General features: G+C 41.5%; 1 protein-coding gene across 1 annotated transcript in view; it reads right to left on the bottom strand.

Annotated features, from left to right (window-relative positions):
* The window catches only part of tex10 (testis expressed 10), a 31,718-nt gene that overhangs the window by 6,532 nt on the left and 10,704 nt on the right, over positions 1-14,482 (bottom strand). The window contains exons 8-12 of the mRNA XM_060861270.1: positions 13,780-13,918; positions 12,679-12,848; positions 11,878-12,055; positions 4,311-4,399; positions 2,898-3,031 (exon numbers count right to left, since the gene is read on the bottom strand). Coding sequence (XP_060717253.1) covers positions 2,898-3,031; positions 4,311-4,399; positions 11,878-12,055; positions 12,679-12,848; positions 13,780-13,918 — 710 coding nt within the window. The remainder of the gene's footprint in view (positions 1-2,897; positions 3,032-4,310; positions 4,400-11,877; positions 12,056-12,678; positions 12,849-13,779; positions 13,919-14,482) is intronic.

Consider the following 14,482-nt stretch of genomic DNA (forward strand, 5'->3'; position numbering starts at 1 on the left):
ACACTCATACATACACTCACAACCACGCACACACACATGTGCACACTCATACATACACTCACAACCACGCACACACACACACGTGCACACTCATACATACACTCACAACCACGCACACACACATACACTCACAACCACGCACACACACATGTGCACACTCATACATACACTCACAACCACGCACACACACACATGTGCACACTCATACATACACTCACAACCACGCACACACACACACATGTGCACACTCATACATACACTCACAACCACGCACACACATACACACAACCACGCACACACACACAAGTGCACACTCATACATACACACAACCACGCACACACACACGTGCACACTCATACATACACTCACAACCACACACACACATACACACACAACCACGCACACACACATGCACACTCATACATACACACAACCACGCACACACACACGTGCACACTCATACATACACTCACAACCACACACACACATACACACACAACCACGCACACACACTCGCAACCACACGCAACCACACACACACTCGCAACCACGCGCACCCACACACACACGTGCACCCACACACACACACTCGCAACCACGCGCACCCACACACACTCGCAACCACGCGCACCCACACACACACTCGCAACCACACACACACTCGCACCCACGCGCACCCACACACATTCGCAACCACGCGCACCTACACACACACGCGCACCCACACACACACACACTCGCAACCACGCGCACCCACACACACACTCGCAACCACGCGCACCCACACACACACTCGCAACCACGTGCACCCACACACACACTCGCAACCACGCGCACCCACACACACACTCGCAACCACGCGCACCCACACACACACTCGCAACCACGCGCACCCACACACACACTCGCAACCACGCGCACCCACACACACACTCGCAACCACGCACACCCACACACACTCGCAACCACGCGCACGCACACACACACACGCAACCACGTGCACCCACACACACACTCGCAACCACGCGCACCCACACACACTCGCAACCACGCGCACACTCGCAGCCACGCGCACGCGCACGCACACTCGCAACCACGTGCACACTAACAACCACGCGCACCCACACACACTCGCGCCCACACACTCGCAACCACGCGCACCCACACACACACTCGCAACCACGTGCACCCACACACACACACTCGCAACCACGCGCACCCACACACACACTCGCAACCGCGCGCACACACACACTCGCATCCACGCGCACACTCGCAGCCACGCGCACGCGCACACACACTCGCAACCACGCGCACACTAACAACCGCGCTCACACGCGCGCACTCGCACACACACTCGCAACCACGCGCGCACGCGCGCACACACACTCGCAACCACGCACGCACGCACACACTCGCAACCACGCACACACTCGCAGCCACGCACGCGCGCACTCGCAGCCACGCACGCACGCACTCGCAGCCACGCACGCGCGCACACACTCGCAACCACGCACGCGCGCACACACTCGCAACCACGCGCACACACTCGCAACCACGCGCACACGGCATCAAATTAACAATTAAATGCTGGATAAAAATTTTTTTTTAAAGAATGCACACATTGTTTCATTGAGAGAAAATATGCATTTAAGCTAAAACAGTAGTCAAATTAATACAGTGAATTTTTGTATTTGTTTTTGTACATCCACTGTGTTTTATTTACAATACACTAATGTGGTGAGCAATCTGACAACACCAGTGTGGATCATTATTTAAAGGTATTACATTTTAAACTTTTATCACAAAAAAACCTAATATATTACTTTGTATTAATATAACGATTTATAATATAACATCCTAATCTTAAAGAGTCCTACTTAATACAGAGGCACGCACATGTTTCCTTACATGACCCTATGGGGGTTCAGAAAAGCACCAAATGTGTTATGGGAACCAAGAGATTGTCGTATTTATATTCGTATTCTGACACCATGTGAACGCAACTAGTGCAGAGGGTCAGAATCGATGTTGGGTGTCGGGGAGGATGCTGTAGAATATTATTTCCTGCTTTTACGATTTCTCGCCTTGACGTTGACAGTGAAGGTGTCATTTTTGATGCAGTGTGTGTGTGTGTGTGTGTGTGTGTGTGTGATGACTCTTTCAATCATTAATTAGACCTTATTATTCTCCGTCAGCCCCACCTGTTGGCATCAGCTCTCATTACAGTATCCTGTCCGAGGTGATGCGAGCCGTTACAGTCGTGCGCAGAATCGATGATTGACTCAGACTTCGAAATGAAAGCTTGTCCGAAATTGTTCTGAGAAATTATCAAGCCGTGTGTGTGTGTGGGTGAAAGAGTGAGTGAGAGATGTAGAAGTGCTGTTAGAGAGGGAGAGAGAGAACGTAGCTGGAGGGCATGCTTTTTGTCAGGTTTTAATTTCCGTGTAAAATGTCAGCCGCTGATGGTGTCCGCTGGCTGGCATTAGCATTTCGCTTTAGCCGGCGGCGGTCCGATAACCAGCCCTTATTGAAATATGGAGCCGGTGCGCCGTGATAACCCCCTCCACACACACACACACACACCTGCTCTCTGGGGGGGAACTACATCACTACCATGTGTGTAGAATATGAACTGTGGATGGTCTGTTTATTTGATAATGGCTAAAATAAGGGGTTGATTGACAAGGCTTGAAAGAAGGAGGTGCCTAGTATAAACTCCATTACGCCTACTTAGGGGTCAGGAAGTAAAGTGTGTGTAAGTGTGTGTGTGTGTGTGTGTGTGTGTGTGTGTGTGTGTGAGAGAGAGAGAGAGAGAGATCGTGACCGTTTAGGCATGCCGAGCTGGTGCAGATGAGAAACAATTTAGCCTTGACTAAAGATAGAGAAATCTCACCTCGACCACATCCCAGTGGTGCGTGAACTGCTCAAGCGGTGTGGCGAACACGCTGAGGGGTGAGAGGGCTGACGAAGGCAGCACACCTTCATCATCTGCCTGCTGGAGGTTCCTCAGTCTTTCAGATGAGAAACCTGAGAAGCACAAAGTGTGAGCAGCCTCAAAGCAGCACGACATGACGACCAGGTTTAACTATAGCAAGAGCAACTTTAAGGAACACTAAGAACTTTAAGAACACTAATAAATTAGGAACCAGCACAGAAGAGAATGTCTGGACTAATTCAGGCTGACAGGAAAGCTACTGAAACTCAAATACACTTTACAAACACAGTGGGCAGGAAAACATTCATTGGGATGGGAATCAACAGCAGATGATCACTTTGGGGTCCACTAGTGAGAACCATGAGCAGGAGGCTGAAACTGCAGTATGCACCAACGGACAGTCTAGAACTAGTCTAGAAAAAAAAAAGTTCTCAGCTCTGTTTATAAATTTAGCTGTGACACAGACGACAGGCTCCCAATTTTGGGTCAACCCTGAATCTAGCCAAACTATCTACAATTTCTTATTATAAGATTACAATGAACACAAACGATTTTCTAGACTTCTTTCTAGAAGTTAATGCTTAAAATGAGCAAAATGATCGACCAGTAGAACAAGAAAATGTCAAGCTTATATCTAGAAATAGGTTTAATAATCTGAGATCAGCTCGATTGTTTGAGAACTTTACAAATTCTTTGGATTAGATTCAAGATATTTGGACTTGCTAAGAACTTGCTAACGTCCTGCCACGTGTCATAAGTGCACCCTGACCTTGGTGTTACAATGTGCAAAAAGTTTCCCACTTAACTGCGTCTATTTAATGCAACCATCTTGTAATATGAGTGAAGAGTCGAGTGAACCTCAGTGGCATGATTTGTGCAGCAATTATGTAATGCAATCATGTCAACAAGTGTCTCGAAGGAACGATTCCAACACTGAGAAAAGTGGAAGGGTAGGAAGAATAGAATAGGGGTGATTTAACCCAACGGGGCAACCAGAAGTTGTACTTTAAGTAGATGTACAGACAATCTACATGTTTTCTATTAAGTCATGAAAAAAAAAGGAGAACATAGCGGAATACAGTACAAGACATGCGCCAATGCAAAATTCTTGTTTTTATTAACATCATTATGCATGTTATATATAAAAAGAAAAAAAAAAGTTGGAATAAAAAATGAAAAGAAATAAAAAAGAGCTGTTGTTGGTTCTTTAAGATATGAAAAGGATGAAACTGGATGAAGTGAACGGAGCATGCGTGTGAATTCAATTAAATTTTGGTCACTGTAGCCTAACGTAAAAAGCTCATTACAATTTAGAGCAAGCGTGTGTGCATGTGTGTGTGTGTGTGTGTGTGTGTGTGTATATATATATACCTGTCAGTGTTGAGAAAAGGAAACTGAAGTAATCCACGTCCCGCACTGGCACATCCTGCAAACTGCTGGACCAGCCACTTAAAGGAGACCTGCACAAGACCACACACACACACACACACACATTACTGAGCAGTGGTCCAGCACTGATCCGCTCTCCCATTACAATGTGCCCCACTGTGCTTATGTGTGCGCTGAAAATGTCAGTCTAAAAATACCAGATACCTGAGATCCCCCCATTTCCTCTAAGAACACATTAAAAATGTGGCCAGTGTTAATATACGAACTTTCACACACGGCTGCGTCGAACACGATCTGATGCACAGAATCCCTATCCTTACTTTACCTTTGTTAGTTCAGCTCTGCACATGAGCGTCCCTGTCAGCCCCCCCCCCAGGAACGTTCTTTAACTAGACGCGTAATTAGTGTTCGAATTACTGAATACATTTTCTAAACATCAAATTAGTGAGAATCAATTGCTTCGTTTTGACTTGTGAAGGATGTTTTAAATGATTTTGGGTTTCGTTTTGGTGTAATACTATTATTATGATTATTATTATTATTTCTACTATTAATACAATTACTCCAGTGGAAATCACAACACACCATTATCAAAGATATTACACATAATATTGATGCCTTAAACCTATTAGCCAATTTGGCTGCTCCTCTTATATTCATTAAGTTCATTAAGAATCCAATCCTATATATATACACAAATATAAATGTAATCAATCTTAAATTAGACCTAATGTGGTCTGGTGGTAGAAAGATGGCTCTGAGAAATAGAACTGGACTGGACATGATATTTGAATAATGAGCCTGATGAAGTAATTCTACATTGTTGGTTTATGTTCATGAAATACAACCAAACGCTAAGAGAGTGTAAAGTTTTATATTACAGTTAAACAGGTCTCTGGCTGTTAAGATGTGGTAGCTTAGTGGTTAAGGTGTTAGGACCACTGATCAGAAGGTTGTGAGTTCAAATCGCACGTCTAACAAATGTCCACTGCTGGGCCCTTGAGTAAGGCCCTTAACCCTTAGTTGAACAGAACTCTGCACAAGAGCGTGTGCCAAATTTCAGAAACGTAACTGGCTGTTTGTGAGTTTTGGGACCCCATTCAAAGAGGAGATGCCAACTACACGTGGTCTTTGATGACAAAAATACACAATCAATACACAATTGTATGTGACTGTAGAAAGGACGTTATTCATAACACTCGCTGGTGTTTATAACAGTTTATAATCACACCCTCCAGTGTCCCCAAATGAGGATGAGGTTCACCTTTGAGTCTGGTTCCTTGTCTAATTTTTCTTCCTCTTCCATCTAAGGGAGTTTTTCCTCACCATAGTCACCATAGTCACCTCAGGCTTGTTCATTGGTGATGAATACAAAGACGTTTAAATATAAGACTAATATTAATCTTGAACATTTTGTCTAATGTTAATCTTGAACTTTTTGTATGAACTCTCGATCCTCAGTCATTTGGTGCTACAGCTTTTGTAATATATATTTTTACATCATTAAGTATTTTGCAACTGCAGAGAAAAAAAAAAAGCAATATAAATATTATAAAGTATTTGTGTACGTTTGTTTAAATTGACAGTCGACAGCTTTGTTAAAGAAATACACAGGAATCCTTTTTTTCTTGTTAGGGAACTTCTTAAGAAGCGCAGAAATGACAATGGAAATGTTAAAATATATACTTTATAAACACCGACACACCAAAACTGCTGTTTTACTGGATCACTGAGATAATTAGAGAACCGTTTCAGAGTAAGGCTCTTCAAGAAAAAAATCTCGTGGCCGCTCGTGTGTGTGTCCATACGCGTGTGTGGTGTGCATTCACGGACAATACGCTCACTGTCTCTGCTAACAGGATTATTTTAGATTTCCCGATAAAAATGATTTCAGATTGGTATTTAAATATCTCATTAATCACATGACACACACACACACACACACACACACACACACACACACACACACACACACACACACACAGTCTCTCGGACATTCATCCTGTAGCACTAAACTATTACAGCACTTTAATGGAGATTTGTTTATATATTGTGTGTTATATACTATATTAAAAATCTCATTTGGTGCAAGCATGTTAAAAAAAAAGAAAATTTACAGGGTCACTAAAGAAAAAAAAAGGAAATTCTTCCAAGTTCTTATAAATAATATATTTTCCATAAAGACTTATGATTCGTAATGATCACTTGGTTCTTTAGAATGAAATCATCCCTGTTATGACAATGACTTGAATCGTAATTGATTCTTGCTGTTGCGAGCTGCATGATCCACATACAGCGAACACTCCTTCATTATCCACTGGAAACAGCTGAGATGTTTAAATATTCAGCAGGAAATGTGACGTCTGTGTACAGACCCAGGCGTAGCGCGAGGTTGCTGTAATAAGATTTGGGCCTTCGTGCGCAAGTGGATTTTATAATGTAACGACTTTGCATCAGTTCACAAGCACACGTGTAGAGATCATGTATAGATAGATCGATTTACACACATGGTTCTGCATGACATCGAGCAGTCTAATAATTCATCTGGGCCTGTAATGAAATCAACCAACCAGAAACGTGGTGTAGAATGTCTCTAATGCAATACAGGTGGGTTTTTTTTTTTTTAAGTACATCTGTATTCTGTGACAAGAAAAGCTGCACTTGTTTTAACAATTACACATTACAATAAAGTGGCATTAAACATTAACAAAAAATGGAAATAAGGAAATAAAATACTTCTATGCTGTTTTAGTGGTTAAAAAAAAATATTTTCCTGATATGAATGTAATGTTGAGCTGTAAAGAACACATTTAGAGATCAAATGTAATAAAAAGTTTACGATTGTATAAACCGTTATTTTTCTATTTTTTAGAAATAGATCTATGGAAGACTAAGATTGAAGGTTTTAAATTCACTGGATTATTTATAATGAAAAGTGAAAACCCATGTTTGTATTAATTGTTTTAAATTAACGGAACTGTCTGTATTTCAGGGTTTTAAAATTGACGTAAAATAAATAAATTAAATAAATAAATAATAAAAAAAAAACCCAAAATCAACTATTCATCTGTGAACGCAATCCTATGCTCAAATTTGACCGGTCAAATTCAGACCGCAAAATTCACCACACGTCTTAATTATCTGGGATTACCAGTGAGAGGCAAAGAAAGTGGAATGAGAGAAAGAATAGATCATTCCGATAGGAAATTTTGTTGCATTCCAGGCTTGATTGAGTTTGACCTGAATTTGTAAATTTCTAAAAAAAAAAAAAAAAAAAAAAATAATAAAATAAAAAAAAACTTTTTTTTTTCTAAGGAGGCTAAAGAAAAAATAAAAAAATAAACAAATACAGCTGCATGTTTTTTTTTTCCTTTTTGGAATTCAGTGATGTTTAAATTTCATTGTTAAAAATACAAATGTTTGTAACAGTAAAATCTTTTTACAGGATAAAGCTGTTAACTCATTTTCTTAAGTTGCCAAAAAATAAAAAAAATGTAACAGTATCTTAAATATATATGATGAAGGTTAGTACAAAGAGATCTTTTTCCACTAAACTTAGGCGTGTGCAGATTTATGGCAATAAACAAAGGATTAACACTGAGATTTGTACAGACTTTAAATTTAAATTTATTACTTTTAGATTTTTTTTAGAATTTATTATATTATTGCCCAAGTTTGTGGATACTGCTGGAATTGTGAATTGTCCTTGGGGATGAATAAAGTATCTGTCTGTCTGTCTGTCTATCTATCCATCCGTCTAGATAATCATTATTAAGCAAAACACAGATGATCTGTATAATTGAGACGAAATGAGTCAGGGTCAGATGTTAGTTGCTAAAAGATTTAACATTTAACATCCTTAAGTTAAATAGTTTTTTTTTTAAATTGTACCATTTGAATGAAAAATATGTGGTAACTTTACTTTCATTAAATTTAGATCTTAAAAATTCTCCTAAAGTTTAACACTAATGTGTGCTGAAGGATTCAGGTCAAGATTTGTACTTCAGAAATGTCTTGGTTTGGAATTTTAGAGCCAGTTTTCATGTACAAAATATTGTATAATAATAATAATTTTGTAAAAAATTAAATAAATAAATAAATAAAAATTTAAAAACCGACAAAATATACCTCTTGATCCTGAACTGAAAAATAAAACAAATGAAATAATCCTTGAAAAAAAAAAAACAAATAAGCTACTAAATGTCATGCCAGAGAGACCTTGCATCCATAAAAACACAATTTCACACAACTTCAGAAAACATTACAAGGTGCAAAATGCTTAAAATTACTGATGTTTCGTTTTAATAGAGTTAAAATACAAACAAACAAACAAACAAAAACAGTACTACTACAAGTAACCGTAGGCACGTCCTGATCCTAATACGCAAACAGACGAGTGTCAAATTAAAGGAAAAAAACCCGATGGTTTGGTCATGCTGCTGTATCTTGTTGGCTCGGTTTGGGTCGAATTATCTCCTTAGAGCGAATCGTCACGTCCCCTTAGAGCCAATCGTGACTAAGCTCCTTCTGACTGATCAGCTTTATCTCATGATGAAACATTTCTATCCAGATGAGCGTGCTCTCTTTCAGGATGGGCTCAGTGAATAGTTTGAGGAGTACGGAAACTCGTGTGCTATGGAATATACCTGGAGTACGGGAGATTTTAGACTGCTGTGTTGGACGGTGTTCTCTAACAACATTATCAAAACATCACTTGAGGGAATATCGTTTGGAAGAATGGTGTTCGGAGCTCCTGTACGGCTCAAAACACTTGTGGTTTAGGATGTGGTCAGGAGTTTGATTGACCCAAGGCATGCTGCAGTTGTGAAATATCAAACTGTTTACGCAGTGCAATACTGCCCCCTACTGCCTGTAACCAGCAGCCATTACCTCAAGCGGCCTGATTCCTGTCTACGCTAAAGCTTCATCCTTGTGAGCAAACAGCCCTGAGGAACTGAAGTGTATCTCACACACTCTCTCTTTCACACACACACAAACAATATCACACACTCAATGTGTTCGAAAGATGGAGCTCCCATTAGAATTGCAAGAAAAAACACAAATAAAAGAGTGGCTTTAGGCTAGTGTCTAAAAACCACAGTGGGGCCACAACGTGCCTTTCCTTTCTCTCTCTTTCTCACAGACACACACACACACACAGCACACACACAAAAACTACACACACGTGCTTCCTGGGGCTCACAGCATGTGGCTGACTTTAGAATAAGCTGTCGATCATCCACTGCTCAGGTTTCACAGTTCAACATAGGCCAAGAAAAAGTAAATAAATATCTATACAAATGAATAAATAAAACAAAGAAAATTTCACAATTCCTCAGAGAACTTAGAAACTTCAAGGACATTTAAAGTGCAAATTTGTTTTGCAGCCAGATCCAAATCCGAGTACAGAGCAGAGCTCTAATAATAAAACCTACACGGACAGTAAATATATTGTACCTGTACACTGGATGACCTTCGTGTTAGAGCAACAATGACTGGCGGCTTTGTTCTGACCTAATGACGGACGCTCACAGGGCAATCAGACTTTAAGAGGGATATTAAACCGCCTTTAATCGCGCTCGGGCTGCTTAAATTGGTTGATTCCATTACGAGGGTAAGCTCCTCGACTCCTGTCTCCGCTTTGCCGCCATGAACGTTGTGAAGTCGAGCTTTCGCATCTGTCTCGACGTCCTGAATCTCGAATCTAGACTCACAACCGTACATCTCTCAAAAACTGTGTGTATAAATAAATAATTAGTAAAAAGTTAAAATAACAAAATGTTGATCAATAAATAATTCTCTCCTCCATGTCAGTGCTATGTAGCGGTCAGTAAGTTTCCCACCACATGGACAAAATTCCGGACAGAGACATTTACGCGTTCCAGTTCATCTGACCGACTCGTTTCTGGTTAAAAAGTACGACGTACAAAAATCCTTTTTAAAGAATGGCAAACCGGTAGTGGTGGCAAAATGCTATGAAATACAGAGGAATAAAACACTTCCATAATGCACTGTTGGGTTGTAACAGTAAAGCTGCTTCGTCTCAGGCTGCGTCTCACCTCCCTTTAATTAATTACTTTCCTATTAAAACATTTCCTTTTTTTTTTTTTTAAGTGTTATAACTCTTGGTCAAAAACGTCTGAAAGCACACACAGGTATGAGTTTAACGTGACAGAAGACAATTAGAATTATAGAGTAAAAAGAAACCATTAAAATCATCAATATTTTAACCCATATAACATGAACCGTTTAACCGTTGAGAGGTTTATTTAAAACTGCTTGTTTTTTTAAAAAAAAAAAAAAAATATATATATATATATATATATATATATATATATATATATATATATATATATATATATATATATATATATATATATATAAAATAAATAATAAAAGGAACAAAAATGTAATACGTGTGCCGATACTTTTGAGCACATTCATTCATTCATTCATTCATCCATCCATCTTCTACCACTTATCCGAACTACCTCGGGGTCACGGGGAGCCTGTGCCTATCTACACCCTGGACGGAGTGCCAACCCATCGCAGGGCACACACACACTCTCATTCACTCACGCACTTCAGACAATTTTCCAGAGATACCAATCAACCTACCATGCATGTCTTTGGACCGGGGGAGGAAACCGGAGTACCCGGAGGAAACCCCCGAGGCACGGGGAGAACATGCAAACTCCACACACACAAGGTGGAGGCGGGAATCGAACCCCCAACCCTGGAGGTGTGAGGTGAACGTGCTAACCACTAAGCCACCGTGCCCCCCCTCTTTTGAGCACATCAGGAAGTTAAACGCTAATAAACTTCTGCATACGGACGGTTATAAAAGTTGTACTAATGCATATGTTGGATAAAGAAACAGCAAATATCAATTTAGGGAAAGGGCTGATAGATGGGAATGTGGTTGGTGAATAAACGATAAACACAATGTCTGCGGTAAAGGACGAGTGATAAATGACCGCTTCGGCTCTCGGCTATTAGCCGGCGAAACTCAGCTTTGTCTGTGTATAATGCAAAATGTGGCCATTAAAATTCCTGTAATGGGAAGTTTTGGTATTTATTCTGTTTATACTGAAATATTTCTGACATAATTAGCTGTATTTTTTTTATAACTGCTGCTAGAACAGTTAGAATAGTGTTTATTAGGAGACAACAAACCATCACAACGATCACATTTAACACGATGAAGAATAAGTGATGCTTCCTCAGGCGTGTTCAGTGATTTAATGATCTACACGCTGTGGAAGCTGATGGTACAGTGAAAGAGCTGGACAACATAATGGACTAAAGCACTGCTGCATTGCACTGAGCTAAATCCTACTATCAGTGGGGAAGTGAACAGCATTGTGGGTAAAAAAAAAAACAATAGAAAGCAAGAGCAGGTAGTGCATCATACGGCGGTCTAACAAAGAGGACTGGATATCTATATAGGACCTGGTTTGGAGCCGGACAGCACTGTTTTGACTAGAGGGTGCCTGGTTTTGTGTAGTGTAGTGTGTGTGTAGTGTGTGTGCGTGTGTGTGTGGGGTACCTGAAGTGTACTGTGCGGATGAGTGTGGAAGCGAGACTTGCAGAAACCCTGCCTGTGTTACACACTTGGCTCAGGCAGGCCAGAACATCAGCAGGAAACGCTGGCAGGTAGAACAGGATCTGAACCAAGCGCTGTTGCTGATCCACTGGCAACAAAACAACAGAGCCCTCCTGAGGATCTACACACACACACACACACACACACACACACACACACACACAGAATTCACTGTTACAAATTCAAATGTTTGTGTATACAAGAAAAGACAAGAGAGTTCCCCCACCTGATACACTGCTCAAATTGTTACTCTGTAGTAAGTTAATGTGTGTGTGTTTGTGTGTGTGTGTGTGTGTGTGTGTGCAAATAATGGGGAGAGAGTGTGTTTTTTTCCCCTGTAAGTGATCACAGAGAGACAGACATTATTAGCTGCTGACGCACTCTGCTGATGTCACCATAGCCACCATACACAACGGCAGCACTGTGTTCTGGAAACATGAAACTACTGAGGACTTATCACACACGTTCGCGGGCGCGCGCACACACACGCGCACACAGTTTCAGAAGGCTATAGAGAATATGGTGTATGGCTTTGATTTACCATTCACAGTAGAGTTTTTATTCTGTACGTGTGTGTGTGTGTGTGTGTGTATGTGTGTGTGAGTGAGTGTAATCGAGACCGAACCCCCGCTAATTTTTTACCTTCTCCGTTTAGATCACGAGTTACATTTTGCATAATTCATGTTTTGTGTTGAAGTTAGGGAATCCGTGTGTGTGCGTGCGGTTGTGTGCGTGTGTGTTCACCAAAAAGGCCGATCGCATGCGTCTGCAGGCTGTGTAGCAGGTCTTTGTTGCCCCAGGCTGCAGCTGACTGCAGCGTCTGCAGGATCTGTGCAGACAGTTGAGGATTGCGGCCACCCAACTGGACCAACTGCAGCGGCAAAGACGCCAACCACCGGGTCAAAATCCTGCTCCTGGGACAGAAGGAGAAAAAAGGGAGCGAATGAAAAAAAAGTGGTTGATGAACAGACACTTATGGAAGATCTTGGAACAACTTGACTAATGGCCACTAAATTTTACTAGTTAAACAGTCAGTAGTTCCATAGTTAAAGCCAAATCTGATTCACTCACTCACTCATTTTCTACCGCTTATCCGAACTACCTCGGGTCACGGGGAGCCTGTGCCTATCTCAGGCGTCATCGGGCATCAAGGCAGGATACACCCTGGATCGAGTGCCAACCCATCGCAGGGCACACACACACTCTCATTCACTCACGCAATCACACACTACGGACAATAGATGCCAGTCAACCTACCATGCATGTCTTTGGACCCGGGGGAGGAAACCGTAGATCATTATTACGCATTTCTAGCTTTCCTGCTTTTTAGGCTACATGGCCGGCCCTGATTGGGTGATGGATGTCAAGTATATTTTGGCCAAGGAGGATTTTCAAGGCTGAGGATAGTCTCACGTAGCCACACCTTCAGACTGACAGCAGAAAGTCTGGACTGCGTATCAGCTTTTATTGACCGAGGGCAGCCCGAGAGGGCGTCTGGATCCCTGATAAATCATAACAAAAAGGCTAAATCTAAACTATTCATCCCAAAAACGTCCTCTTACAGATCTTCAGATCATCTGAAGTGATTTAAATCACTTTAGTTTTATAGCTGTTAGAGAAGTGGACAGAATGTAGAAATGTAGTTTGGTGACACAAACAAACAACTGATCACTTTCTAGAGAGAATAGAGAGAATTTGATCAAAACTGTAGCACCTTCGATGTGGCATAAAGGCAAATTATAGCCGTGTGCAGTGTCATAGGCATGAGCAAAAATATCTCCTTTTTAGTGTTCTTTATCCAAGTAGAAAAACAAGTGTGTGTGTGTGTGTGTGTGTAACATGTACCTGGCGATATGTGGCTGCTTCTGATGCTCTTGTATATAGAGTTCACTAAAGAAACGCAGCAACAGGGTGCGCACAGACAGAACCAAGTTCTTCTGCTGATATTGAACATACACAGCTTGTAGGAGCTCCTCGGTCACACCTGAAGACACACACACACACACACACACACACACACACACACACACTTTACATCCAAAGCCACATATCTAGACAGTGGCACATATACGTAAAGTATTAAAGGTGGGGTTCACGATGTTTGAAAGCCAATGTTGACATTTGAAATCACCAAAACAAACACGCCCCTAACCCAAATGGGTGTCACCCCTGTTTTGATAGCTCCGCCCCACACATACATACGTAACCCAGGCAACTATTATGGCGGAACCTGCTGGGGCAGCTGACCGAGGGGATATTTTTATCAATAAATCAACTCAATGAGTGATACTATGGTAATACAGGTCAAATATGTTTTTGTAGTACTGTGTGTTGTACCGTGAAAGGATTAGCACCGTTTCACGCGGAAGACGACGTTCAACACCCTGAACCTGAGGTAACGGCAGGTATCCGCCATGTCAATGTTTCACTCGCTTTCGGCTAATGTCAGACATGCGACTGAACACTCTCTCCGCCGCATATTGACAAGACACGCCCCTTTCTGCTCATTGGCTACACGTTTGTTTTGTTTGTCGGCCCGACTCAGTTT

The sequence above is a fragment of the Tachysurus vachellii genome, chromosome 25 (assembly GCF_030014155.1).
Source record: "Tachysurus vachellii isolate PV-2020 chromosome 25, HZAU_Pvac_v1, whole genome shotgun sequence".
Taxonomy (NCBI): domain Eukaryota; kingdom Metazoa; phylum Chordata; class Actinopteri; order Siluriformes; family Bagridae; genus Tachysurus; species Tachysurus vachellii.